At 41.3% G+C, this 27,279-nt stretch overlaps 1 protein-coding gene across 2 annotated transcripts in view; it reads right to left on the bottom strand.

The window, feature by feature from the left end:
* Window positions 1-27,279, bottom strand: part of GLMN (glomulin, FKBP associated protein) — a 45,248-nt gene that overhangs the window by 8,340 nt on the left and 9,629 nt on the right. For both annotated transcript variants that reach the window (XM_075936533.1, XM_075936534.1), the window contains exons 4-16: window positions 26,225-26,344; window positions 25,301-25,409; window positions 22,160-22,406; window positions 21,343-21,445; window positions 18,312-18,499; window positions 17,735-17,788; window positions 16,407-16,437; window positions 16,007-16,096; window positions 11,717-11,758; window positions 11,443-11,516; window positions 9,969-10,053; window positions 5,364-5,473; window positions 2,257-2,320 (exon numbers count right to left, since the gene is read on the bottom strand). In XM_075936533.1, coding sequence (XP_075792648.1) covers window positions 2,257-2,320; window positions 5,364-5,473; window positions 9,969-10,053; window positions 11,443-11,516; window positions 11,717-11,758; window positions 16,007-16,096; window positions 16,407-16,437; window positions 17,735-17,788; window positions 18,312-18,499; window positions 21,343-21,445; window positions 22,160-22,406; window positions 25,301-25,409; window positions 26,225-26,344 — 1,317 coding nt within the window. The remainder of the gene's footprint in view (window positions 1-2,256; window positions 2,321-5,363; window positions 5,474-9,968; window positions 10,054-11,442; window positions 11,517-11,716; window positions 11,759-16,006; window positions 16,097-16,406; window positions 16,438-17,734; window positions 17,789-18,311; window positions 18,500-21,342; window positions 21,446-22,159; window positions 22,407-25,300; window positions 25,410-26,224; window positions 26,345-27,279) is intronic.

The following is a 27,279-nucleotide window of genomic DNA, read 5'->3' on the forward strand; positions in this document are numbered from 1 at the left end:
AAAACTAGTTTGAAAATACAAACTTTACCCTGAGACGTGGTTGATAAAAGCTTCTTGTTTTAGATTAATTTTGGAAATGTTGGTGCCTAATGACTTGTGGGGGGAGGGAAGGGTTAGTAGGATCTGCCTTTTATTATGGGGATAAGTGGCCTATTTCAGTAAGAAAATTAAACATGTAAAATTGCAATGTCTTTTCAATACTGTATCTTAATGGTGCGAGCTATGGCATTTAACAAAATCATAGTTCAGCTGCTCAGAAATGCAACCTGATGTTAAGCCAGTTGTGAAATGTTAATATAAATTGCTACCTGGGCTATCTAAGAACATTTGTCCATCTAGATGTAGCTGGATGGGAGTGATTGCATACAAAAGCAGATCAAGCAGTCAGAAATATTATACTGAAAAGCTGCTATAGCAGTTGAATAATCATGGTCCAAAGTTGATCAGAAATAGCATAGCCAATAACAAATATTGGTGACAGCTTCAGATGAGATTGGAAAAATAAGCCAAAGGCCTGCTGATAAAGCTAAACACTTTATAACATTTCTGACACTAAAATCTTACTTTAAGTTGAATAAAAACGTCTGTTACTTATATAAAATTGTCAAGTGTCAGAATCCAGCATATAGAGGTGCATTGTTTGTCTTTCAGGCTATTGGCTAGGAACATGTAGAGCTTAAAGAGAACATGTCAAAGTTGATAATTCCAAACACCCCGAGTTAGTGATGAAATGGCTATAAAATATGACAATTTATGCTGTTTTTCTCCATTTTAGATAACACAGTGCAATAGGCTAGAGAGTTTCACTTGTCTATAGTAACAATTTCCAGATTATTTGCACTCAAACATCAAAGCATATGAAAAATGGGAGACGTGTATGGATGCCTTGCTCATATATACATAAGATATAGTGTTTTATCCAAAATTGCAGTGAGTTAGTTTTATAAATGATCTTCATGCATGAAACATTCTAGGCCATATCTGGTAAAGTAATGAAGTAGCCAGCCAGAAAAATGTACAGGCTATGCAAAAAAGAGAGGTCAATATGAGAACAGAGGTATAGATTAAACCCAGACTATAGCTGTCTGTCAGTAAAACTGATGTGGAAACCCTGCCTGCAGCAGAGCTACCCACAAAATCAGAATGGCGTACAATGTTAAAGATGGTCTCCTCAAGAGGAAATAATGCGCTGTTTTTCCCTCAGAGAACAAAATGTATACTAAGAAAGTAGCTCAATAAAACATATTTGCCACAAGCAATTACAGTACTATAATCTAGTACTATTTCCCTCCCAATCCCTTTTTACCAAAAGATTTGTTTGCAAATCTTCATCTTGACAAGGGGAGTTGGGATTTCACAGGATGATATATTATGCAAAATACATTAACACTGCTGCAGGGTCTTGGAGAACAGAGAAAGTACCAGAAAGCTATTTCATATTGTTTTACTTCACAGATTCAGAAATCTGAGGAGACTATATAACTCCTCCATTGTGAGTGTCTTTATTTTTTATGTATATGTATGCCTATTGTTTAAAATATTCTGCATTTTTCCTAATATAGGACAGGTAAATTAATCTTTGTTACTTCAGTAAGGCAGATCTTTCTTATAAGCACTGATCTGGCTTGAATACCCAGAGGAGTTACTGACACTTACCAAAAATGGAATTACAGAAGAGGTTGGATACAATGGATTTTTACGTGTTTAAAAACAAAAGCTATTCAATGCAATAATCAAAATGCTTAACTATGCACTGTAACACTAAAATAAAATCTCTTCTTGTATCCTATCTCTTTATCATTTGGCTTTAAGTGAGCCAAATGATAAAAGATTTCCTTGAGTAATGAAGCAATACTAAAACTTCAGAGGTTTGTAGAGACCCCATCTAAACAGCTGTACAATGCTTGGGAGAATTTAGGCCTTACTAGGTAGCTGTATACAAGTAAAAATATATTTACTCTTTTTGGAATACCAGCTATAGACTTTATTTTATTATGAAAACATCTGGAATTATAAGCACTGACCTGGATTTCTGGTGGAGGTAGAACACACTCAAACTTGATGAAAAAATAGTAAGAGAGCTTTTAATTTTCTCCAATAAAAATGTCAAAATTCTCTAAACACCATTCACAAAAACATTTTCACACTGGATTACTGAAGAAAGGGTTTGTTTGTTTGCAGCACTATCTAAATTGGTCATGAACTTGCCCAGATACTATTTTTAAACTGAAAACATAGCTTTTCATCATTACTTACTTGATTGATGTGTTCATTATCCTTAATGACTAAATATCTCAGTAGATTGAGTGAGGCCATAATCCTATGAATTAGACATGTACAAATCATCACTTAGAGTGCAGATTTACATTAAGATTGACAGTAATTTAATTTGTTTAATAGCCACATATTCTGAAAAAACACCAATGGTATAAAACACAGCAGTCCATCTGTTTAATACAGGTCAATCTAGCGCATCTCTCTGCAGTGTCTTCCCATTGACTAGAATCCAATTCAAAGACTGTGTGGTGATATTCAAAGTTCTCCTTGGTATGGCCCAATGAAACCTCCCACAAGAGGCTTGACCACTCATGAGGCAGGCAGTTTTTCTCCAAATTCCTCTGGAATTGAATGTCTCAGTACTCACTACCTTGACTCCTTGGGTTCAGACTGCAGTAACCCCTTCAAGGCCTGAAAGGGGATCTAATATTGAGGCTACTGACAATCCTTCTGCATGTTTTTCTACTGCTTGATAGCCTATACCAATATTTCTAATTGTCAGTCTAGAATCACATTGAGATACCTTTGACACCTTCAGAGATTAGTCTGGTAAGCGCCCTACTTGTATCTTGAGACCTCCATCAGATTCCCTCACATCAGATCCAGAGACTGTGGAAGGATCTTTTAAAGGGTTGTCTTCAGCAGTCCATGTGGCCCTATGCACAGGACTCTGTGAAAGCTCTGCATGAGGGTGAGATACAAGCTCCGATACTGGTACTGAAGATAGAGGGTATCTATTCCAGCATGGTGCCCTCCCTCAATACTGATACCCTCATAGGCATCTAGTTCTCATCTGGTGCCAATTTAAGCCTCCTGCAACACTCCAAAAACACTCTGAGAAAAGGGATGAGTTTCCTTCAGAGGAGCCATGAGAGTCCCCTCCGGAGAAAATCTGTAGCCCTTCACCTTTCTGAGAAGAACATGAATAGTCTTAGATAGGAAAAGGTTTCTGAATCTATACAAGCGCTGCTTGAAACTCGTGGAGGCTATTCCAAGTACTTCATAGATGGAGACAACTGGAATAGACCACTGTTTCAAACGAAACACCAAATGCCAAATACACACAAAGATAAACATTCTCTTCGCTGTGTTCCTATATCTTCTCTTCCATTCCTGATACCAAGTATTCTAAAGCAGATCAGGTTGGACAGAGCCAACATCCTATTAATAGCTCCAATGTGACCACCTTATCACTGGAAGCCACATCTTCTGCAGCTGGTTAGACAACCACTGTATCTACTGCCTCTCACTCCAAACCTCATATCTCAACAGTAAGGAAGGATTTTGCACTCTAGCACAGAAAACATACCACTTGCATCCTAAAGGATAACCTGATGGCTAATAAGAAGGCTCATAAGAATATTGTGTGAACTATTAAGGTCTCCACCCTACTTTAAACAAAACTGGAACCTGTTTACTATGTGGGACACTGGTAAATAACTGACTCCATCCTGAGCTGGGGTCCATGCAGTCCTAGAGCACTTTATAAATTTAAAATTGGCTTAGGTTTAACCTCCTAAAGGTCCATATCTGCTCATCAGTTACATTAAGGAGAATCCTATCTTCCATCCTAAGGTTTCCAGATTTTTTAAGGCGTGGTAAATAAGTTCCCCTGACTAGGGAGCCTCTGTCTTTATGGAACCTAAATCTGACAGGCCCTTATTATAAGCCACTTGTGCAAGTCCCTCTTACACATTTACTGATTAAAATAGCCTTCCTAATGGTAATTACATCTCCTAGGAGGTTGAGATTAGTGCTTTGAACATTCCAGTTTATACTCTGGTCCACAAGGAGAAAGTCCACAATTTCCCATACCAGCTTCATGCATAAGGTCTCAGATTTCCACCCATCTCTATGTATTTCCCTCCCCGTGTTCTTTCCCAGACCTCATTTCTCCCCTTGGGAAGAATTTGAGCCTATTGTGGGATGATGAACTTCCTTTTATACAGTAGAACAGTGAAACCACCCTCAAATGAGCTCTCTTGTGCTGAAGGAGTACTATTCAAGGTAGGTCTGCAGCTCAATGCTAGGACACCATATTTCACAAAAAGGGCTAGTGAAGAAGTGACACCTGAAGAACAATAGTTATTAAGGTGAGAAATATAGGGAAATTGACCTGTTCGAGGGAAAGAGGTACAGGAGAGCAGTAACCATGAGCTGCTAGTTAAGAGATCTCAGGAAAATTGTTGAAGAACTGGCAAGAGCTAGGGAAACTGCTGAGTTACAGAAAGGCTTGTGCAGGGGCCCCTAAGAAGATGGAAAGAACCAGCATGGTCATGCAAAGTGGGATCAGAAACAAAGGACAGTTCTTTCAGCAGGATTCGAAGGCCAGGAGGCCTAGGAGTGTAACATTGCAGGGAGCCCTCAGCAGAAGACTGAAGTGCAAAGCTATTGGAGGAGTTCAAGAACATAAGATTTTTCCCTGAGGGAGGTTCCTTTGAACAGGGATAGGATTCACAAGTCAGGAGATCTGGTGGAATAAAGCACTGCAGGAAGTCCTCTTGCAGGAGATCTGATCTGGGGACTACTGGAAAAGACTTGAGAGTTCTAAGACCTGCTTCTCAACCACAGGTGGATGGCCTGCATAGTGAGGCCTGCAAAGGGAGTTAAAGGAAGGGAGGCAGAATGATTAACTCTCAGGGAAGAATGAGGGGCTGCATTGTAACCTTGTTTTATTATCCGGTGTTTGTGATTCTTTATATAAACAAAAGGATTTGAACTGTAACTAAGAGAGACAATATCTGTTTGCATGGATAGATTCCAAGGTGAAACTGAGGCAGGAATGCATGTTATGATATGGCTTATTATAGGAAGGTGCCCTAGGTTGGAGGCACTATCACAGGGAACTAGTTTATTTAACTAATCATTTTCATCTTTGGCTTCTAAAATTGACACAAACTGATCATGCAGCAGGCATTTGCTTAGTTGCACTGATTTTGTCATTAAATACAAATATGGGCAATCTTAAAAATACTTCTTGCTTACTACTCTTTGTAATTAGATGATTTGTAATTTTCTTTTTAATATTTCTCACACATGCATACCCACAGAGAGTTCTGATTTTTCTAGTTCTGATTACATCTTACCTATCTGAGTTTTGGAGAAGATCTGTTTCAGCCCCTTCAGGAAGCAAGAGCACTAAATCTAGAAGTGAAACCAGGTGAGGTCCAGTAAACCATTTACAGTCATTTGCTCTCTGAAAAGCAATACAAACATTGAAAAGTTTAAATTCACACTTTGCATAATCGTATAGTATAACAATATGACCACTGGGCTGTGTCTGAAAATGAGAAAAATCAAGTTATGAAAGATGTATACAGATTCCCATAAATGATCAAAATATACTAATCTGTCTCAAGATCAAACATTCCCACTCTCTCTCTCCCCAGCTCTTCCACTCCAAGCTATTTATTCTATTTTTATCTGAACGAGCAGGCTCTCTCCACATTTCTACTCTTCCCTGCCCCACCTAACAGCACCACCCTTTGAGCCTGTTAATGTGACCTTTAAATCAACTGGCTCAGTCGCTGTTGAGCAATGTGAGGCACTCTCTCCATCACATGTGTCATGACCATGAGGGTTAGGCAGCAGCCTGGGGACTAAGAGGTTAACTGTACCTAAGCCAGGTAGCAGTCAGCCAATAAAAATGCAGATAGGGATTTCAAACTGGAACAAAGGAATTTTTGGGTTTTTCCCTCCTTTGTCCCTGGGGAGTTTCTCTCCAGATACTGAGTGAGACAGACATGTCTCTCTCGCCAAAAAAAGACTCTTCACTATCTGTAAGTAGGGAAAAGTTTAGATAAATCCATTAGGTTTTATTGTTTTATGGTTTGGGAATGGGAATCTGATGTCTGAATTTAAAAATGGGTTTTCCTCTCCTTTGAAACTAAACTTTTGGCCCATGGGAGTTCCCCATGAGTGTATTAATTGGTGACTTTCCCATCTAGTCATTATTCTTGTAACAGGAGTATTGTGGTGATAAAAAAAAGTTCTTTTTTTTTTTTTTTTATTAACCTGGTATTGGTTAATTTTTGTGTCCTGGTTTTACTTTAGGACTGAGATTTCCCAAGTGATCGCTTACCTTGTTTTCTTACCATTACTTGGGTGGTGATAGAGGATTTTTATCCCCCAAAATCTAGGTTTTTAAGATTTTGGGTGGAGAGGGAGTTTTATACCAAAGCCTGGAAAGATAAGATTTTGGGGTACTTTTGCAGGCTCCCACTTCCGCATTCATCGTGCCAGAGTGGGCATTTGGTCTTGACAACAGGATTCAAATGTGCTGCTATCACAGGACTTACAGTTCTCAACAACCTAACAAACTAGACTGGGTCTGGAACAAGGAATCAAACACAGATCTCCTGTACTACTGGGACCTCACTTGGCCAGTCCTAACTCTTTAAATTAAAAGCAAAAAAAATCAATGCAATGTTACAAATGATATTTTGAATACATAAACCAGGAAAGTTAATGTTTTGGTTCCTATAAAACTAACTTTACCCCCTTGCCCGAAGTATTTTGTCTTATAAAAATTAAAAATTTCTATTAAATATGTGTTATGTGGCAGGACTTATGGGTATTGTGGGAAATGTGGCTTTCATTTTTTTTTTTTTTTTTGCTGAGATTTTTACACTCATAATATTGAATTAACCTGAATTTAATACTCTCATTTGTTTTTGTTTTTAAGGGTTTGGTTATGTACAGTTAAATCACACTTTCAATGTTATGCACCAGAAGCATAATAGCAGTAATTACAGGCTCATAAGGTCCCAAAAGATGCCACCAGACCTTCTAAAATTCCTTGTGCCCTCTTACGGTAGGTAAATAATGCATAGATGGGAATAGTTGATGGGAGGGATCTTACAGTAACTGTATGGCTCCCACCAACAATGCAGAATCCAAGTATTTCACAACTTTAATGATCATACAAAGTAATATCACCATTTTACAAATGAGAAACAGAGAAATAGAGCAAAACAATGTTTCAGACTTAGGTGCCTCAAAGGGAGGTTCATAAACCTATAATAAAGACACAAAGTTAATACAGGTTGAACCTCTCTAGTCCAGCACTCTCGGAACCTGACCAGTGCCGAGCTAGATAATTTGCTGAACCATGGGAGGTCAATATTGTCTAGCAACACTTCCACTGCTTACTGGGCTCTCAGAAGACATTTAGGGATAAATTAGAGCCAAATAACAGCACAGAACATGGAAAGCCAGGATTGGAGGCTGTAAGCAAACTTGATGGGACCCTGGGAAACTTGGCCACACCCATAAGTGTCCATCTAACGCAAGAAGTCTGTGGCACGGTCAGAAACTGAACCCCAATCGCCTAAGCCCAGTCCAATATCTCAGTCAAAAGAGCATATTTTCTCTGTCCCATGGATAAATAACAATGTAATGATATACCAATATCACTAAGGAAAATGACATACATTTAAGAGTAAGTATGAAAAACTGCTGCCAAAAAAGTAATCTTAGGAGACGTCATTGAAAATATTTTGGAATGAAACAGGCATCTCAATCATAAATTCTGTTATTACTGCTGTGATGCCACAAGGAAAGTGTCATGTCACAGCATGTGTGTAGGACAAAGAGAAGTGGCTAATTATTCAGATGGTTATTAAGATTACATACACATAAAATTAGAAAGCTATCTCCAACAATGACCCAATTCAGTATAGCATCCTGAATCAGGACACAACCGAATGGGATGTTAGCATGTAATGAATTGTTTTCCTAAATCAGGGCCAGAAGAGTGATCTTTAGAAAGCCTGATGTGTATACTAGGGATGTCAATCTGTAGTTGACTACACGATTAACCAGGAAGCCTCAGCTTATCAAAATCCTGTTGACTATACACATGCATGCACACCTCCTTTTCTGCCTCAGGTTTCAAGCCGGTTACCCACATGTATCAACTCCCACAGAACAACCTCCCCTGCCCTTCCCCTGCATTGCTGCCTCTCTACCCAAGGCACCAGCAAGGGGTGGGGGGCACACAAGAGCCAATACTCTGGTAAGCCAGCTCTCTTCACATGCTGGCTCCACAAAGCTGCCTTCCCCCACCTTACCACCTCCCACAGAGGCCCTATTGCAGCTTCCCTACCACCCCCTCTCTCACAGAGCTTACAAGCCAGCTTCGCCTTCCTCCTCCACCCCCGCACTGCTGCTTCTGTGCACGGGGAGGCTCTGTCCGTGAGCAGATACAGAACCAGCAGCTCAGGTAGCAAGGAGCTCTCCGGAAGTGCGGCCGGAGCACATTGGCTGCTGACCCAGCCCCTGGGGACTATTGAATAGTCATGTAACCGCTAAAATTTGATGCAGTTACACTATTATTCAGTTACACAGTATCTAATATCCCTAGTGTATACAGGCAGTCCCCCAGTTACGCAGATCCGACTTATGTCGGATCCGCACTTACGAACGGGGCTTTTCTCGCCCCAGAACTCGCGGGCGGCGGGACCACCCAGACGCACAGTGGTCCCGCCACAGTGTCCTCCGGGGCAAGAAAAGCTGCTCCAGGTGTCCCTGGTCTGCTGGGGGGGTCCTGCGCCTCCAAGGCTTTGCTCCGGAGCAAAGCTGCAGAGGCGCGGGACCCCGCCGCCTCCGCGGCTTTGCTCGGGGTGTCCCTGGTCTGCTGGGAGGGGTCCCCAGCAGACCAGGGACACCCCAAGCAGACCAGGGACACCCGGAGCAAAGCCATGGAGGCGGCAGGGTCCCCGCCTCTAAGGCTTTGTTCCGGAGCAAAGCCTTGGAGGCGCGGAACCCCGCCGCCTCCGCGGCTTTGCTCCAGGTGTCCCTGGTCTGCTCGGGGTGTCCCTGGTCTGCTGGGGGGGAGCGGGGGATGCAGCTAGTGCGCCCTCCCCCCACCCCAGCAGACCAGGCTTTTGTTGTGGACGCCTGGGGTAGAGCAGCTGGGGTGCTGCTGGGTTGGTCCTGGGGGGACCTACCCGGCAGCGCCCCAGCTGTTCTGTCCCAGGCTCCAGATTCAGCCGCTGTTGAAACTGATCAGTGGCTGATTCCAGGAAGCTGGGGGCAGAGCAACTCTGCCTCGAGCTTCCTGTAGTCAGTCCCTGGTCAGTTTCAGCAGCAGCGGCTGAATCTGGAGCCAGTTCCGAGTTACGTACAAATTCAACTTAAGAACAAACCTATAGTCCCTATCTTGTACGTAACCCGGGGACTGCCTGTACTAGTGTAGTGGTAGCATAACTTGCTAACACTGCCCAACACCTCCCATTATCAGAATTTATTTTCAGATACTTGTATAAATGTGCCAAACTTTAGCCATTTGGGTTCTTAAACAGTTCCATGCTGGGTATCTACGTCAAGCCTTTTTTAAAAATTTCAATTGAAGCAGGATGGCAGCTAGGGGGAAAAATGTCTTGCCCATGTTAAAATTGGTAACCACTTCTTTGGAGAACTCCGGGGTACTCCTGCTTTATAGCACCCACAACAGATCGTCAGACTTCATCCCAGTAAATGGAATAGTATGTAGGTCTATAATTATAGACTGCAGCATAAACATAACCTTAAGTAGATGAAATTAAGGTTGACAGGCAAATTTAATTCTCGCATTTCTTAATTTTGAATGCTTGATTTTGCGTATTTAATCTCCTGTTAGCATATTTTCATATGCAATATATAAATAGTATGGAGCTAAAACTTTTTAAAGTAGGAACTTGCAATCTCACCTTTAATGATAAATCAATTTGGTTTTTGATATTTTGAATAACATAGCCTTCTACGCCAGCATGGTTGCTTGTCTTCAATAAACACCTTTAAAGTAAAATAGAGAAAGACAGCATCTCCTGGATATTGCATTACATTTCATTAAAATCTAGATGAAATTCTGGCTTTATTTTACTACATATTTTAGAAATGTGCATCTGTCTGTCCATCTGTGAGTCTGTTCAAGAACTCCTCCTAAATGGTAAGAGCTACGACCACCAAATTGGGTAGTCAGCTTCCTCTTATCATAACTTAAAGTAAGGTAAGGGTTTGGTTATGCCAGGATAATGGGATGTATGTGGATTTTGATTGTTTCTCATAAAATTGAAAGGGAGGGGTCTAGTAGGAGGGAGTTAATACTACAGAATAACCACAGGGATGCAGCAAGGGCCAGATATGGGGACCTGGATAACTATAATCCCTTGGAGCCTGCAAGGAGTAGGGGTGGTGAAAAGGACAGCTGTCTACTATATGTTTCAGAGAATTTGTCTGTCTGTTCCCGCAGCAGGGGAACATGCACTTCTCCCTTGGCTGTGCCTGCTGTAACTGCAGCAACCTTAAAAAGGCACGTCTCATTTGGCCCCTAGCTGCAGCAGTGAGAGAGGGCTGGGGTAGTCCTCTCTTTCTCAGGAAGCCTGCATAATGAACCTCTCCTCTCCAGCCCCCCTCCCCCCTGAGCAATGATTTAAATGAAGAAAAACAAAAATTAACTGAGTTAAGGACCTAAGCAACGCTGGGATAATCTGCTAGTAGGAAAAAATGGGAATTTTAGCATCAACTTCAAGAGGGCCAGAATTTCACACTTAGGGTATGTCTACACTGCACGCTTATTTTGAAATAAATTATTCCGGAAGAAATATTCTGAAACAGCTTATTTCGAAATAGCACATCTACGCTACAAGGAAACTGCAAATTTAGTCTGAGGCAGGCTTTCCTAATGTGGACGTGCTACCTTGATTTAGAGCCCTAGGAGGCACTGGGTAGTAACTACTTTGAATGGCCCTGGAGAGGAACTATTTTGAAATCGCAGCAGTGGTGCAACCATACTACTGCAATTCTAAAATAGCTATTTTGGAATAGGCGTTATTTCTCATGGAATGAGGTTTACAGAAGTCGGAATAAGCCGTTCATTATTTCAAATTTATTTCGAAATAACAGAATTGCTGTGTAGATGTTCATTGTTATTCTGGAATAATGGCCGTTATTCCGAAATAATGCTGCTTGTAGACGCTCCCCTAGTCTTTGGAGTTCATAAATGGACTAGCTTCAGTCTCTTGTTTTTTAAGTAAGAAAACTAAAATCAATTACCATGATCATAAAATGAACATGGTGGAATTAATGTGAGCTCCTAAGCAATAAGCATGATTTCTGAATGAGTTACTAAGCAACTAAATTGCATCAAGAGCTGTTTTTCTATGTTTTATACAGGATGCATACCTGAACAAAGTGTATTTTCCCTCTGCATCAAACTTGTCTACATACAACTGCAATATCTTTAAACTCTTCTTTCGCTAAAAGAAAAAGATTTTATGAATCACAGAATCATCAACAGTAGAACTGTAAGGGACCTCCAAAGGTCCCTCCCAGCAGGACCAAGCATCATCTAGATCATCCCTGAAGTATGTCTATCTACCTGCTCTTGAATATATGCAGTTAATTAAAATAAAACAAATTTAGCTCTTGTAACCCACAGAATGACTAAGTTACGTACCAGATGCTCGATAGGACAAAGGGTCATCACTTTCACCAAATCCTGCAGATGGAGAGAAGTACATAAATTTTGGTTGTACCTAGATAATTGCATGTTGCACAGAGCTGACTACATTCTAGTCCAATATGAACATAAAATCAATACATGTTTGTATAAAAAGGATAAAACTTACAAAAGGATCTAATTCACAAAATCTAGGAAATTCAGAGCTGTTACATGTCGTTGTCTTTAAGCAGAATACTACACATACTGGAATTAAAGGGGTCTCAGGCAGCAAGGAAGGAAAAACAAGTGATAAGAGCTACAGTAAGCGCAGAGCAGTGAATCAAGGACAGAACAGCTGAGTGTAGGAGTCAACCTCAAATTTAGTACTGATGGGGGATAGCCATGAAACTATATCAACTAATAAAGTGGTATCAGTTTTGCCTTTCATAGGGGAACTTTTTCTGTCTTGCTATAACAGAAGGGGTCATTATAAAGATTAATTAGAATACCATTCTTTTCTGAATATAAACTAACAGATGTTTGTAGGTATTAAGGAGGAATAACTGAAAATACTGAAACAAAAGTAAACAAAATAACAGATAGTTATGACCTATATCCGTGGATGATCTAAAACTGAGAATCAAATAGGTGAACAGTTAATCAAATTTAAAAGCAAAACTTGAAATCTACTATATATTTTAGAATAGTGATAGAAATGTAGCCTTGTTAGTCTGGTTGTGGCTATTTTCTTTCACTATTCGATCTGAGGAAGTGGGTCTGGCCCATGAAAGCTCATCATCTAATAAACCATCTTGTTAGTCTTTAAAATGCTACATAGTCCTGTATTTTATATATTTTAGAGTGAGTGTGTGTGTGTCCCCATGTCTGTCCACCAGTGTGAGTCTATTTGTCCAAGAACTCCTCCAAAACGGTAAAAGCTAGGACCACCAAATTTGATATGCAGCTTCCTCTTTTCATAACTTAAAGCAAGGTCAAGGTTTGGTTGTTCCAGGACAAAGCGATGTCCACAGAATACAACCCTTTCACCTCAAACAGAAAGGGAGGGATATGAAAACAGGGACAGTTATGCTCATGTATAACCAAAAGGGGGCAGCAAGTGCCCCAACCCCAGGGAGAAGCCACTAGCTGGCAGCACAGCCCCCACCAAGCTGGCCTGCCCCAGGGAATAGCTGCCAACTGCTGCACAGCCCCTGCTGTCTTGGGAAACCATGGCATGTGGCCCTGTCCTAGGAAGAAGCTGACAGGTGGCCTACGTGGCCTGCCTCGCTGGCAGGCAAGTTGCATAGCCCCTGCCACCTCCAGACTCGGGCCACGCTGGGTAAGTTTTCTAGTACTAAATAACTGAGAATATAGAATATAGTTTCCAAACTTAATAAAGGTTTACCACTATCCCTGTAAGTGAAATCTATTAGGACAGAGCAGCCAGCTGTTTTGAGCCTACCTTGCTTGCCTGGTAGGGCAGACTATGTGCTGGATCAAAAGGTATGGCGGGCCAGATGTGGCCTGTGGGCTGGATCTTGTCCACCCAGTCTAATTTCAAGCCTAAACTTGTTGATGGCCAGTTGTATCCATTCGTTCTTGTGTCCACATTGGTCCTTAACTTAACTCTGTTCCCTCCCTGGTAATTATCCCTTAGCTGAATTTACAGAAAGAAACAGTCTCTCTCTTCATCTTTCTTTTGGTTAGGCTAAACATGCCAAGCTCTTTGAGTCTCCTCTCATAAAACAGGTTTTCTATTACTTGGATCATCCTAGTTGCCTGTTTCAGCTTGAATTCGTTTTTCTTTAAACATGGGAGACCAGAATTCCATTACCTTCCTAAAATGACAATGAATCCACAGAGATAAGACTCTCATAAGATTTATTATCTGGATTTTCCAAACACCATTCAGACTGCCATCATGTGAAATGTCAAAATTTACTAAACAGGGCTTAGGTAATAAAAATAAGGTAAGTAAAGATCTGGCTAAAAGGCAGAAAGAAAATGGATGGAGTTAAAGAGACACATTCTTAGTGGATGTTGGTAAGGAGTGGAATCAGACAGAGCTTTACATTGGTAATGGACTGATATCCAGTACTTACTTACACAAAGCTGTATCAAGATCGCTAAGTTTACCATGTGATCTAAAATAGGGCAAGGGCTCAAGACTTCACGGATGAACTATTCTGCAAATATTCTTGATTAGGCTTAAAGCAGAGTATGATTTAAGAAGTACAGATTGGACCTCTCTGTTCTGACACACTCAGGACCTGTCCAGTCCCAAACAAGGGGATTTGCCAGACCAAGGAGAGGTCCCTTCCATAATGGCCCATGTTGCCCTGCTGCCTCTGGGCTAGGGTTTGAGCCGGGCCCTGCTACTGCTCCAGTGCCCTGGGGCTTTCTAGCTGCCGTGGGCTCAGCTGCTGTGGGGGCCAGAACACCACAGCCGGAGCTCCACAGCCACCTGGCTCCGTGGCCAGGCCCAGAGCTCCCTGGCTGCCACTGGGGCTGGAGCTCCCCAGATGCTGGGGCCAGAGCTCCATGGCAGTGGTGCTCCAGCCCCAGTGGCAGCCAGGGAACTCTGGCCCTAGCTGCAGAGCCAGATGGCTGCAGAGATCCAGCCCTGTTAGGTTGCTCCAGACCTGTTCTGGCCCCAGCAGCAGCCAGGGAGCTCCGTTCCAGGCCCTCTGGCCCCAGCTGTGGAGCTCCGTCCCCAGATGGGGCCAAAGCTCCGTGGCTAGGGCCAGGGCAGAACTCCCTGACTGCTGGGGTCAGAATGGAGCTGGAGCTCCATGGCTGGGGAACTCCAGCCCCAGCGGCAGCCAGAGAGCTCCGCTCTGGCTACAGAGCTTTGGTCCCAGCCGATGAGCCAGGCGGCTGTGGAGATCCCCTGGATGCCACGACCAGAGCTCCCTGAACATGGCTGAGCTGGAGCTCCCGTCACTGGGGCCAGAACTCCCTACCATGCTGTGTCGTGCCACCTGCTTCTCCAACACGAGACCCCTGGCTGAATCACCAGCTTCCCCTACCATGTTTCTGCCCCATCGCCAGACCTCCTTGTTCCTGGGCTCTCTGGTCCAGGAACATCTGTGGTCCGCCAGACCAGAGAGTCCCAGTTTAGGGAGGTACAACCTATATAAGGCAAATGCATCTGCAAAAAAACAATATTGAAACTAGGAATAGTTTAAATGTCATTGAAATAACTGCTGTGGTAGATGGGGTAGGGGAAAACATGTATTTCTAGACCTTATGCTGAAATTCTCAGTCCAGTGTGCCACAACTGTGGAAGAGGATAACAGAATATTGTTTTCTATCAAAGCAAATATAACTTAATATTGTGTGCTCTCACTTTGGTTAGACTGGAGTAATTTTACTTATATTTTAACATATTTGTAGAATATAATGTATATAAAAATGCAATCAATAGGGCTTAGATTCCTGTTTGACGAGAATGACAACTGAGATTGAGAGAAGACTTAAGAAATGGTAATGTTGTTTTTAAACTAGCCATGAATCATTTTAATTTAAGATTGCCATATCTGAAATGGAGTATCTATTGAACTATGGGTCACGGGTTTAAAACTGAGGGAAATACATATTTTATTTAGAGAGTAGCAAACTGTTAGAGTGGACTTCTAGCACTCCTCTGGCATAAAATTATTTTAAAATTTTTAAAATATTTCAAGTTAAATGTTTAAAAAGCATAAATTTCAGACACAAGGGCATATGTCTTGATTGCGATCCTTGACAAACATATAGTAAATTAAGATGCAGAAATCCAAATTCATCACCAACATTTTATATACAAAAATGTCACTGCACAATTGCATTAACAGTGTTCACCCAACTAGCTGGGATGAGGCAGTGTTTTATATATCCTCCTTCATTACCCACTTGGCAGTTGAAAGTTGTTGTTTAACTTTTCTTTTCCTTTCCTTTTCCCCAGTCTGCAGGGTAGGGGGAAGGTACAGGGACATGAGAGTCACATGTTGCACCTAAATCCAATCTCTGGTTTGTCCTGCCCACCACTACTGCTATTGGATGGCAATAGGATATGAGAATCTTGCTTGGTGGTAAAGAAGGGGGGTGATAAAGTTTGCTTCCCGGGAGGGTAACCATTGCAGGCTCTCTGTTCCAGCTAAAGATTCTTAATAGCAAGACACTGGATGGTTTCAAAAGCAATTAAATTTCTATGTGAGGCAATATTTGTATTCTCTAAATTCTTCTCTCTCAAACCACCTAGTGAGCAGTTAGATATGACACTGTAAGTTTAAAAAAAAACTAGTTTACATTGCATCCTAGTACCTGAGGTGCTGTAATGAAGCCTTTGAATTCCAAATACTGATGGTGAAGGCTATCATCTTCCATTCTCAATAATGAGTTTTCAAGCAGGTCCTACAATCAATAAAAAATAATTTTAAAGACAATGTAATTTTGTACTTGTACAGCCCATTAGTTCAATTTCCTCAAATCACTTCACAAAAGCTGCAAACATGTATGCATTTAGTTAAGATTGTATGCATAAATTTAAATAAATATGTAAAATGCTTTCAGGATTGGGGCTTACTTAAGCCTCAATAACTCTATATTTATATTATGCAATATTATCCTCATCTTTTCCAGCCAAGGAAAATTGACACTTCTTTGAAATCTGTTACAGTACAGTGTTAAATGTTTTTATTTAAAAAAAAAAAAGGAAACTTACAAGTCCTTTAGTTAACACAGATTCTTCTGTCCTACAAGAAATTAAGAAAATTATCGAAGCATCAATTCCAAAATGTTTGCTGAAGTGTAAGAATTAACTAAGTAGTAAAGGAATCTGGCTACTGACCGTTCCTATTCTGCTTCCTTCATTCTTTCTTATGAATTATTTAACTATATGAGCAGAAGAGTTTGTAGATTTGACTGCTTTTGTGATCAAGAGTTAATATTCCCATTTTCTATTTACAAGCATTCAAATGCAAGAGCTGAAGTCTGTCAGATGCCTTGGTATTAAGAGGAAGAAAATGGTGCTTTCCCAATTGCAGAACTCTAAGTTTTCCCCAAAATGTGTGAAAGAGAGGTTGAAAAGTTTAGGCCAAGTGGTAGCAAGGTACAGTGCGGTTTTCATCTTACTTGATGATCTATGAAACATTCATGCTTTTACATTAGTACTTGGACTTATTCTTTGTAGTCTGCAAATAATAAGGGAGCAAATGACTACAACTCTTAAGTAGGTCTTATGTTCTATTTATTGAGGGCCATAACACAAATGAAGATAGCATACCATCATAGGATAGGGTCATGGCAACCTCCTTCATTTTCAAATGTGTAATTTTAGTTACAGAAGTATTAAAGATTGAACATCTCTAGTCTGGCACTCTCTCATCCAGCAACATCCATGGTCTGACATGATTTTAGTTAGACAGATGTCTGCTTACAGTGGGTGTGGCCAAGTTTCTGTGAGCCCATAAAGCTTGTTTACAGCCACCAGTCCTGCCTCTCAGTGTTCTATGCTGTTATTTAGCTCTAATTTACCACTAAAGGACTTCTAAGAGCTCAGGAAGCAGTGGAAGTATTGGTAATGCTGCTAGACAATATTGACCTCCTGTGGTTCAGCAAATTCTCTGGTTCGGCACCAGACAGGCCCAGCGGGTGTCGGTCTATAAAGGTTCAATCTGTACTACATATTCTAATTCAGAAAACTGGAATGTTTAAAATATTTTATAGTTTGGGTTTCCATAAATGAATAAAACACAACTGTAAAATTAATATAATAAAAACACATTTGAAAAATTTAAGAGAATCTCACATAAAAAGTTCTCCTGCACACAATACTTTTATAGCTCTTTGGAGGGGAAGAGGCATCATCTTCTGCTGAACCATGTCATATTAACTTTCAGCCTCAAAAGACTTTTCCCCACAATTTGAATTGTGAATTTAAAGTTTGATTTCATAAATTACTACCACAGAACAGAAAGCAACTGTGGGACAATTAAGCCAGACGAAGAAAAAAAACCAGAATCTGAAATGTCAAATTTTGTAAGATCTTACCTTTTCAATAGGAGCTCAATGTGTGTCATGTTGCACTGTAGAAGATATGATGGACTAAAACAGAAAAGTTATTTATAAATACAACTACATGGACCACACAGCCTACATGTTGATATAAAATAAGCTCCGTGGAACTATACATAGGAATAAAAACTTTCATATAAATAAGAGAAATTTTACTTTAAATGAATTCCTTTGAAATAGATATGCACTAAAAGTCAGATTGTCTTCCTTAACCCTAGCACACTTGTTTATCACCACACTAAGGTCTCAATCCTGCAACACTTACATGCTTAATTTTAAACATATAGGTAGTCCCATGGCACCTTCTGTTGGACTACTTGTGTCTAAATTGAAGTACACACTTAAGTATCTGCAGAATTGGGGCCTAGAAGAGAAGACACCTCTTCACACATTCCATATATTACAAGGCAGTTGCCCTAAAATGAATGCTAATGCAACACAAAGGCCTACAGAATAGTGATTAATATTAAAATGCTTTCTTACTGCTCCTGATAATACTTTTGAAGAAGCTCAAAGACCTACTAATTATAAATGGATGGAAAATAGCTCTTACCTGAAGACCATTGGAAAACAATCAATACCAATACACTGAACAAACACCAGATACGACAGACATGCCAAAGAATCTGCAGAATGCTTTCTATCTTCATTCAAAAAATCCTGATTATCCCAGTTCTGACTTCTGCTTCCACGGTATGAGAACATGGTTGGTATCAACTCTCCTATATCGATTAAAATGCCCTGTTTAGAAAAAAAAAAGTCAACTACACATATCTATTTTTCCTGTAATAAAGCAGCTATTAAGTTTTAAATCAGGATTCACATTTTAAAATGTAAACCATAAAATCTCTACCTACCACAGATACAATTATTCCTGAAAATATTTTTGTAATTAAGTGTATAATTACACACAAAACAATATTTAAGAAATTATTAAGCTGGCATAGTCAAGCACTCAAATATTAGGTAATGTCTAAATTAACATTGCCTATGCAACCTTTATTTGGCAGCTATGATATTGTATTTAATTACACGCTTTTTTTCTCCACAAATTTTTGCTCATTTAGGGCATGTCTACACAGTAGGGCTAAAGCTGAAATAAGCTGTGAAACATGAGCTATGTCAACTAAGTAGCTTAAGTTGAAATGTCTTATTTCCGCTTTTGGTGCTGTCTACACAGCAGGAAGTCTGAGTTATAGCACTTTTCCTCCAACTTCACTTACTCCTAGTAAAATGAGGATTACAGGAGTCAAAGTAAGAAGTCCTCCAGCTCAACATTATTTTGACATTGTCAAAATAACTGCTTGCTGCATAGACATGGACTATGTTATTTTGGAATATCAGTTATTCCAAAATAACGCTGCTGTGTAGAAATAGCCTTAGGTTGCGTGCTACACAGCACCCTAAACTTGAAATAATATATGCAATTTGCACTATGCAAATTGCATATCTTATTTCAAATCTATTTTGAAATAGCTTATTTTGAAATTTAGCACATCTACACAGCGCCAAATTTTGAAACAATGTGCTATTTCAAGACATCCCTTAATAAAATACAATGAAAAAATTAAGAGAATCTCACATTAAAAGTTCTCCTGTACACAATACTTTTATAACTCTTTGGAGGGAAAGGGTATCATCTTGTGCTCAACGAGGGTTACCGAGATGCCGAAACAGCGCACCCGTTATTTCAAAAAATGCTTTGAAATAAGGGGTGGCTTATGTAGACGCGGAGTAGCAGGCTCAGTGGTGTCTCAGCACATCAGGGATGTGTCTAGACTACATGCCTCCGTCGACGGAGGCATGTAGATTAGCCAGATCGGCAGAGGGAAATGAAGCCGCGATTAAAATAATCGCGGCTTCATTTAAATTTAAATGGCCGCCCCGCTCTGCCGATCAGCTGTTTGTCGGCAGATCGGGGCAGTCTGGACGCGCCGCGCCGACAAAGAAGCCTTTCTTGATCGGCACAGGTAAACCTGGTTTCACGAGGCATACCTGTGCCGATCAAGAAAGGCTTCTTTGTCGGCGCGGCGCGTCCAGACTGCCCCGATCTGCCGACAAACAGCTGATCGGCAGAGCGGGGCGGCCATTTAAATTTAAATGAAGCCGCGATTATTTTAATCGCGGCTTCATTTCCCTCTGCCGATCTGGCTAATCTACATGCCTCCGTCGACGGAGGCATGTAGTTTAGACGTACCCCAGGTGACAGTCCCAAGGGGGTCTTGACCTAACACACTTATTCCCATTCCCTCATGCTATTATAAGAGGACCTGCTATGGGATCCCAATTCAATTGCAGGGCTCTAGTTCATAGGTCTCACATCAGGACATGGCTAATCCATGTGTTTAAGAACAACTGAAATCGCCGGTACTGAAGCACAGGTTTAATGTTAATATTATGCTTAACTAGGTGTACTGAATAGAAGACACACTTCATTTTATCCAAAATGTGATACACTTGGATTTTTAAAGTGCAGCCTTACCCACTTTTATTTAAAAAGGCAAGGTCGCACTAAACAGAGGGACAAACTTGTTTAAAAAAACAAACAAAGAAAATATGGAATGTTATGAGTTTCAGTCATGTAGGAACTTCACCTAATTATCATCTTTTAGAAGTCTTGAATATCACTAGGGGATGGGACCAGTTGCAGAAGAAAAAGAGCCTCTGATAATTCAGAGACCAGCAGCCCAAAGATATACCATGAAGGCTGAATTTGGTTTATTAAATGCAAGGTTCATTGATCTAGGAATCTGATATTGTTCCAAGATTTTACCTTCCTTAGCACTAGCCTATAGAATATCACAAACCATGTTTTCATGGGGCTATCCATAATTCTTTTTGGAAATATGCTTATGAGTGTGCATACCTGGAAAATATATTTCCTGTAAAGTATCATTTGAAAAGTTGTAATCTGCTGAATGTGGATATTCTATTTCTGTGCCTGTATCATTCCTGTATTTGAAGTTAGAAATATGAAGTATAAACTTGTTGTACTAATATAGACGTGCTAAGTGAAAACCATTTAAGAAACTTTATGACGTGTGGATAAGGGCAAGGATCTGTAAGTGGTTTTGTTTTTCCTATGGAACTGTCAGTAGAAAGGGCTGAGAGTCCCCAGAAAGACTTGTGTTTAAGTCACCTGACTCTGGGACCCATCTTGGTCCCTATACTTTTCCACTGAAGGTGACAAAAAGTTTAAATTGAACACAAAGGATTCCCACCCTTGGGCAATAGAAAAGTAGGAAGCCAAACAGGGAGCTGCTGCCAGGTGACAGGAAACCCCTGCTTACTACCCAAGATGATTGCTGGAAGCAGCTAAGACAGACAGTGGGAGGGATCAAGCCTAGGCTGGGAGGCTTTCCAGCTTGTGAAAAAAGATAAGAGCTACTGTTAGGGTAAGATATGATGTTTGCTCAGTGGTATTTCAGCACATCAAATGACAGTCTCAAAAGGATCACTATGACCAAACCCATCACACATCTAACTAATCAAATCATACAGTCAAATAATTTCCCTGACAACTGAATACTGCATTGTAGTGACTGATTTTGCAAGTCACTATCATTCCTTTTAACTATACTTACTAGAATTTCAGCTGCAAAATGTCTTAAGGGATCTTCTTCAATGTCTTCATGCAGTTGATCAAGCTGTGCTATTAATAAGGGGTATTTGAAGCTTTTCAAACAACTGAAACAAAGAGAAATCATTATAATTAGAATCTTTTAATAAAAACACTACCAAAACCACCAATAAGGAATACAGACATTGTCTCCAGGGGGGTCTGAAATTGTCATGTCCCTTAGCGCTGCTGTTGCTCATAATAGATCAAAGGAGAGTCTCCAAACTCAGGGACTGGTTCCACTTCCTGTTTTTCATCCCTATATTCTTATGGCTCAAGGCACTAATGGGATACTGATAACTCCAAAGAGGGATGTCCCTTACCGTATTGTAAACACAAGTAAGGAGTAGGGGCCATTGGCTGGGCTTCCCACCCCACATACAGGTTCTCTCCTGCTATTAAGAAAGGGAATGAGCATTGCCCGTCCTCTCATAGTCCACAAACATGAAAGGATAAACTTAACAACAAATGGTCTGGTAGCACTTTATAGACTAACAAAACACGTAGATGGTATCATGAGCTTTTGTGGGCAAGCCCACTTCTTCAGATGATCAGAGTTTTGAGTTTAGGATGTGCAGATGCAAAATAAATGGGGGAGAGGAAAAAAAAAAGAAAGGGGGTGGGAAACAAGGAGCAGAGGGTTTGTTTTGTAAAGGATTTGTTAAACAGTTTATTTGATAAACAGTAAAATAATAACAGTGTATTCACTGCTGGTGCATGCAGTCTCTATTGCTCATTGTATTTCTTTACACATGCATTTTAAGCAGAAATAAGATACTCACAATTTTAGCAATTCTTGTTTGAGCTCTTTACCATCACTTTCTGTTGAAGCGTCCATATTTTTAACAACTTGATCCACAAAAGGTTTAGCAAAATCTACTACTGCACTGCAACACTGGCAGAGTCCAAGTTTATCTTCTCGTATTTGTTCTTTTGTGTAAGGTACAGGCAGAAGAGAAAGTTGATTTAAAATGGTAGACAAAGATAAGCCCACTGAGTATGACTTCTTGCTATGAAGTTTCAGTAGAACTGAAATAAAAAGAAAATTTAACATTTAGGCTATGTCTACACTACAAAGAAAAGCAAGAAAAAGATACGCAAATTGCGAATTGCAATTTGCGTATCTTTTTCCACTTTTCTTTCAAAAGAGGCTTTTCTGAAATTTGGCACATCTACACAGTGTCAAATTTTGGAAAAACCTTCTCTTTCAGGCCATCCCTTCTTCATCATGAAACGAGGTTTACAGAGACAGCAAAAGAACACGTTCTTTTTTTCGGAAATATTTCCAAAAAAACCAGACATATTCCTTAGATGTGGCATAGCTTTTCTGGTATACTTCCGGTATCCAGGATAAGAGCTGCAGTCCAGATGTAGCCTTAGTTATCTCCTATTCTCCCCTCTCTCCCCCATAGAGGGGTGGAACATTTTTATTTCTTCTGATTTATAAAATAAAAGCCTTTTTCCTGTGAAAATGCAGTAGATTCTGTTTCAGAAAAAAGCAAAGAATAAGATCTGTATCGAGATAGGTGACTGTACTGAACAGCCTTTGGATTTAAAAGAAACAAACCTGCAATATGTCAAACTGTCAGGGTGGTCAAATACTGGAATAAATTGCCAAGGGAGGTGGTGGAATCTCCCTCTCTGGAGATATTTAAGAACAGGTTAGATAGACATCTGTCAGGGATGGTGTAGACGGAGCTTGATCCTGCCTTGAGGGCGGGGGGCTGGACTCGATGACCTCTCGAGGTCCCTTCCAGTCCTATTATTCTATGATTCTATGAATATCATGAACAAGTGCAGTAATACCCGGGATTCTGCACCTGTTAGTTTTGGGATGGTATAACTACCAGCATCATAGAGTTATGATTTTTTTTTTTTTGCAATACAACATCCAGTGCGCCTATCTATATATTTTAGAAATGTTTGTCTGTCCGTCTGAGTCTGTTTGTTCAATAACTCCTAAACGATAAAGAGCAAATTTGGTATACAGCTTTCTCTTACCACAACTTAAAGCAATGTCAGGGTTTGGTTATGGCAGGAAAACAGAAAGTGCTGGGAATGGGGCTGTTTTCCATAACATGGAAAGGGAAGGGACACAGGAAGGAGGGATGTGATATTGAGAGTGGCCACGGGGGGCAGTGAGCACAAGGAGGGAAGCCGCACCAACAAGAGTGGCCAGTAGGGCTGGGGCTTACCATCTTTCTTACCATAAGGTCGGGTAAGTAGCCCAACGTCCCAAACCCTTCCCCCACACCAGCCCTTGGATACAGCACCCCAAGGTGGGATGGAGAGAAGGCCCCGTGCTGGCTTGGAGGCACTGGGAGAGGGGGGAAAAAAGACCTCTGCCAGCTGGAATGGGCTGAATAGGGGAGAAAAGATCATGCCAGTCGTGGGGGAGGAGGGAGAACTGGGGAAGGGAGAAAAGGTCCTGAGAGCTGAGGGGATTGGAGGTGAAGAGAAAAAGGCCCTCCAGGATGCGAGGGCTGGTGGAGGGGGAGAAAGCCCTGCAAACTGGGGGAGGAGGCCGAAGGAAGGGAGAAGACCCCAACGCTGGGGAGGGAAGGCTCTGTTGGCCTGTTGCCTGAGGGGACAGGGAGGAGAAAAAAATGGCCTCTCTGGTTGGGGGATGGAGAAGGAGACCCCATGGGCTGAAAGCAGCCTAAAGGGAAAGGCCCAGAGAGCTGGTGGGGGGGGGGGGGGAGGAAGGCCCCTCTGGCTGGGAGAGTCTGGAGAAAAAGAGGAAAGCCCTACCACATCGACTTTCTGTCCTGAGCCCCTCCTCAACCCCCAACCCTGATTTTTGCACCTCCTATGTCCTCAGCCTCCTGCCCTGTCCCTGTCATATCCCCCAAGCTCTGCCCTGACTCCTGTACCCCCCACACTACCAGCCCCCTGCCGTGAAGGTGAGGCCAGGTCTATAATACACCTGGAAGGCCGGGTTAAGGTATGCAATTCTAGCTATATAAAATATGTAGCTGCTTGATTTAAGCCCAGCTTGGCGCTGTCTTCACAGAGGGAGACCGATGGGAACAAACTCTCCCGTTGTCTTCCTTAATGCCAGCTGACCGCCCGGGCTCCACGCGGTGCTGCTGCTTTGAAACTGTGTGGCGGCATTTCAAAGAGGCAGAGCTGCACAGCCGAGCCCAGAATCAACTGTGTGGCACTGCCCCAACACATAGAGCTGACCCCGGGCTCCATGCAGTGCTACCCCTTTGAAACACCGCGGCAGCATTTCAAAGGGGCAGTGCCGCACAGAGCCCAAGCTCAGCTGTGCAGCTCTGCTGCTCTGAAATGCCAAGGCGGCATTTCAAAGCGGCAGCACTGCACGGAGTCCTGATATGGGCTATGCGGCACTGCCACTTTGAAATACCCCGTCTTTCCCCTTCCCCCCGCTGCCTCTATCTGATAGAGGCAGCAAGGGGAGAGGGGAGAATTGACTAGTTGACTCAACTATCCGATAAGCATTTGCTTATCACATAGTCGACTAGTCCTTAATATCCTTAGTTACATTCTGGCTTCCAAGTACACAGGTATTTTTTAAAGCAAATATGCAGTTTGGGGCTTTCACTGATACACAAGAATTAGTTAACTTTCAATACCTATAAAGGGCATGCAAATAAAAGCCATAAAAATGGATGACTGGTTCAGGAGCAGAAGGATGGCAACTCACAAAAAGTATGAAGGATTTTTAAGCAAAGGCTGAGTATTGCATTTCAACAGATGCCGATTTGAAAAATTCTGCATTTAACCATCTCTTGTGTCCTTAGGGACTCTTAATAACAAGTCCCAGTAAGTACTGAAATTATACTTTGCATACTCCCCAAGAACACTAGGCATTCAACAGCACTACTTGAAATACAAGTAATAAAACATTCAAATTAAAATACAAGTAATGTACATTCAGATGGGAAAGTGCTCATTACCTGTCTGCAGAGGCTGAAGCAAGAGCAAAATAGTTTGGGATATCTGTTCCCCAGAGGTCTGCTCAATCCGTTCAAGTAAACCCAATAAAAGTTCCTTTGGATTACAGAGCTGCAAGAAAGGGTCAAGCCACTGTATTGTTATCTCTAAAGTACATTTACAACAATAACCATACTTCCAAAACTGTGACACTGTTTTTGCATGGCAATGACAGAAGATGTAAAACATCGAGGACATTATTGTTGCAAACAATCAAAATCTAAAAATCCCCAAAAGCTCGTGTTTTCCTCACAATAGTGATTTTCAAACTTTTAAAAATGAGCTTCCCCTTTGAGTTACAATTTTTGGATGTGATCCTCCCCCGAAGGCATTGACACTGACTGAATGGCTGTATTGCTTCTCTGAAGCTCTCAGCGTGGAGCTGGCCCAACCGTCCCTCCTGACCATACCTCTGCACCCCTCTAAAGGGACATGCTCCACAGTCTGAAAACCTCTGCTTTAAAATATGCATTTAGAATAAAGCTATATGTAAGGAAATTTAGATTGCTTAAAATTTTATTCTACGTTGGTGTCAGACCACTTTAACTGATAGAGGGTAAAAGAAAAAGCAAAACTTCAGCATGTACTCTACTATAGATTGAATCTCTCTAATCCAGCACACTGTGGTCTGTCAATATTCAGATATCCACTTATCATGGGAGTGGCCAAGTTTCCCACAGTCCCGTAAAGTTTGCTTACAGCCACCAGTCCTGGCTCTCAGTGTTCTGTGTTGTTGTTTTGCTCTAAATGTCTTCTAATAGCCTAATACCAAATTTGGTGATCCTACCTCTTACCATATAGGAGGACTTGCAAACAGACACAAACCTGAGAGAGAGAGAGATAATATATGAGATTTACCTTTATTAAGACTACATGGTTGAACATACCTGTACCAACTGATTTAGTATTTTCAGACAATGTTCTCTCTTCTCATCTTCCTGCTTATAACTCAAAATACACCTAACAAGAGGGCAAACAAGATTCCATCCCATGCTCTTGACAATAACCTGTAAATCAGATATACAAAGAAACAGTTCAAAATTTAGCATATTTAAAATACAATAATAAATGAACACATATATAAATCAGAGAGTCAATATATTATGGATGACAAATGGATGAATGATGAATGACATCAAGAAGGCTGAGGTGTTTAATGCCTAGTTTACTTCAGTCTTCACAAAACGAGTTAATTTTGACCAGATGCTTCATGCAACTTGTCACGTAGCAGGTCCTTTTGACCACGGCCTCGCACATATTGCCCATACTGCCACACAAAAGCCCCTCACAAGAAAAACACAGGCCCTGAGGCAGATCCAGAGACAGAGCTTGAAGTCCCTCAGGTGCTCAGCACTGTTCTCAGTAAACGGAACTTAACTTGGCAAGCACCTGGGCCAAAAAGATAAGAGCAGGGACACAAGCTGTCCCATACACTAAGTTAATGAGCACTAAAAAACAGGACAAGATAGGAATAAGAGAAATGAGCTGTCGTATACATCTGTTAACAAGCACCTGGAGCAGGGAAGCAAAAACAGCTAGCTTTCACGTGTGCCAGTCATGTCTGCATCAGGCACTGACCCCAATGCCTTGAGACAGACGTCATGTCACAAGGAAGGAACCCTAATATGGTACCGGATGTCAAAATTATAGTATAAAGCACCCTGTGCCCTAAGCTCGGGGAGATTCCGTATCAAAAAATAGAAGGCAGGTATTGTCCAGCCTGGCTGAGGGGTTGATCACCCAAGGCCGCCTCCCACCCACCGAATCACGAAAGGGTCTACTAATCCAGAGCATGCTACACATTATTTTGTGTCTGTGCATTGTAATTATTTCTGGGCTTGTGAGTATTGCTTACTATATTGTATTAACCATTTCATATTTAGAGGTTGTTAAGTATATGTAGATTAATGACTAACTCCACCAGCTGTTCAAAGATAACCAT

The sequence above is a fragment of the Pelodiscus sinensis genome, chromosome 9 (genome assembly GCF_049634645.1).
Source record: "Pelodiscus sinensis isolate JC-2024 chromosome 9, ASM4963464v1, whole genome shotgun sequence".
NCBI lineage: Eukaryota > Metazoa > Chordata > Testudines > Trionychidae > Pelodiscus > Pelodiscus sinensis.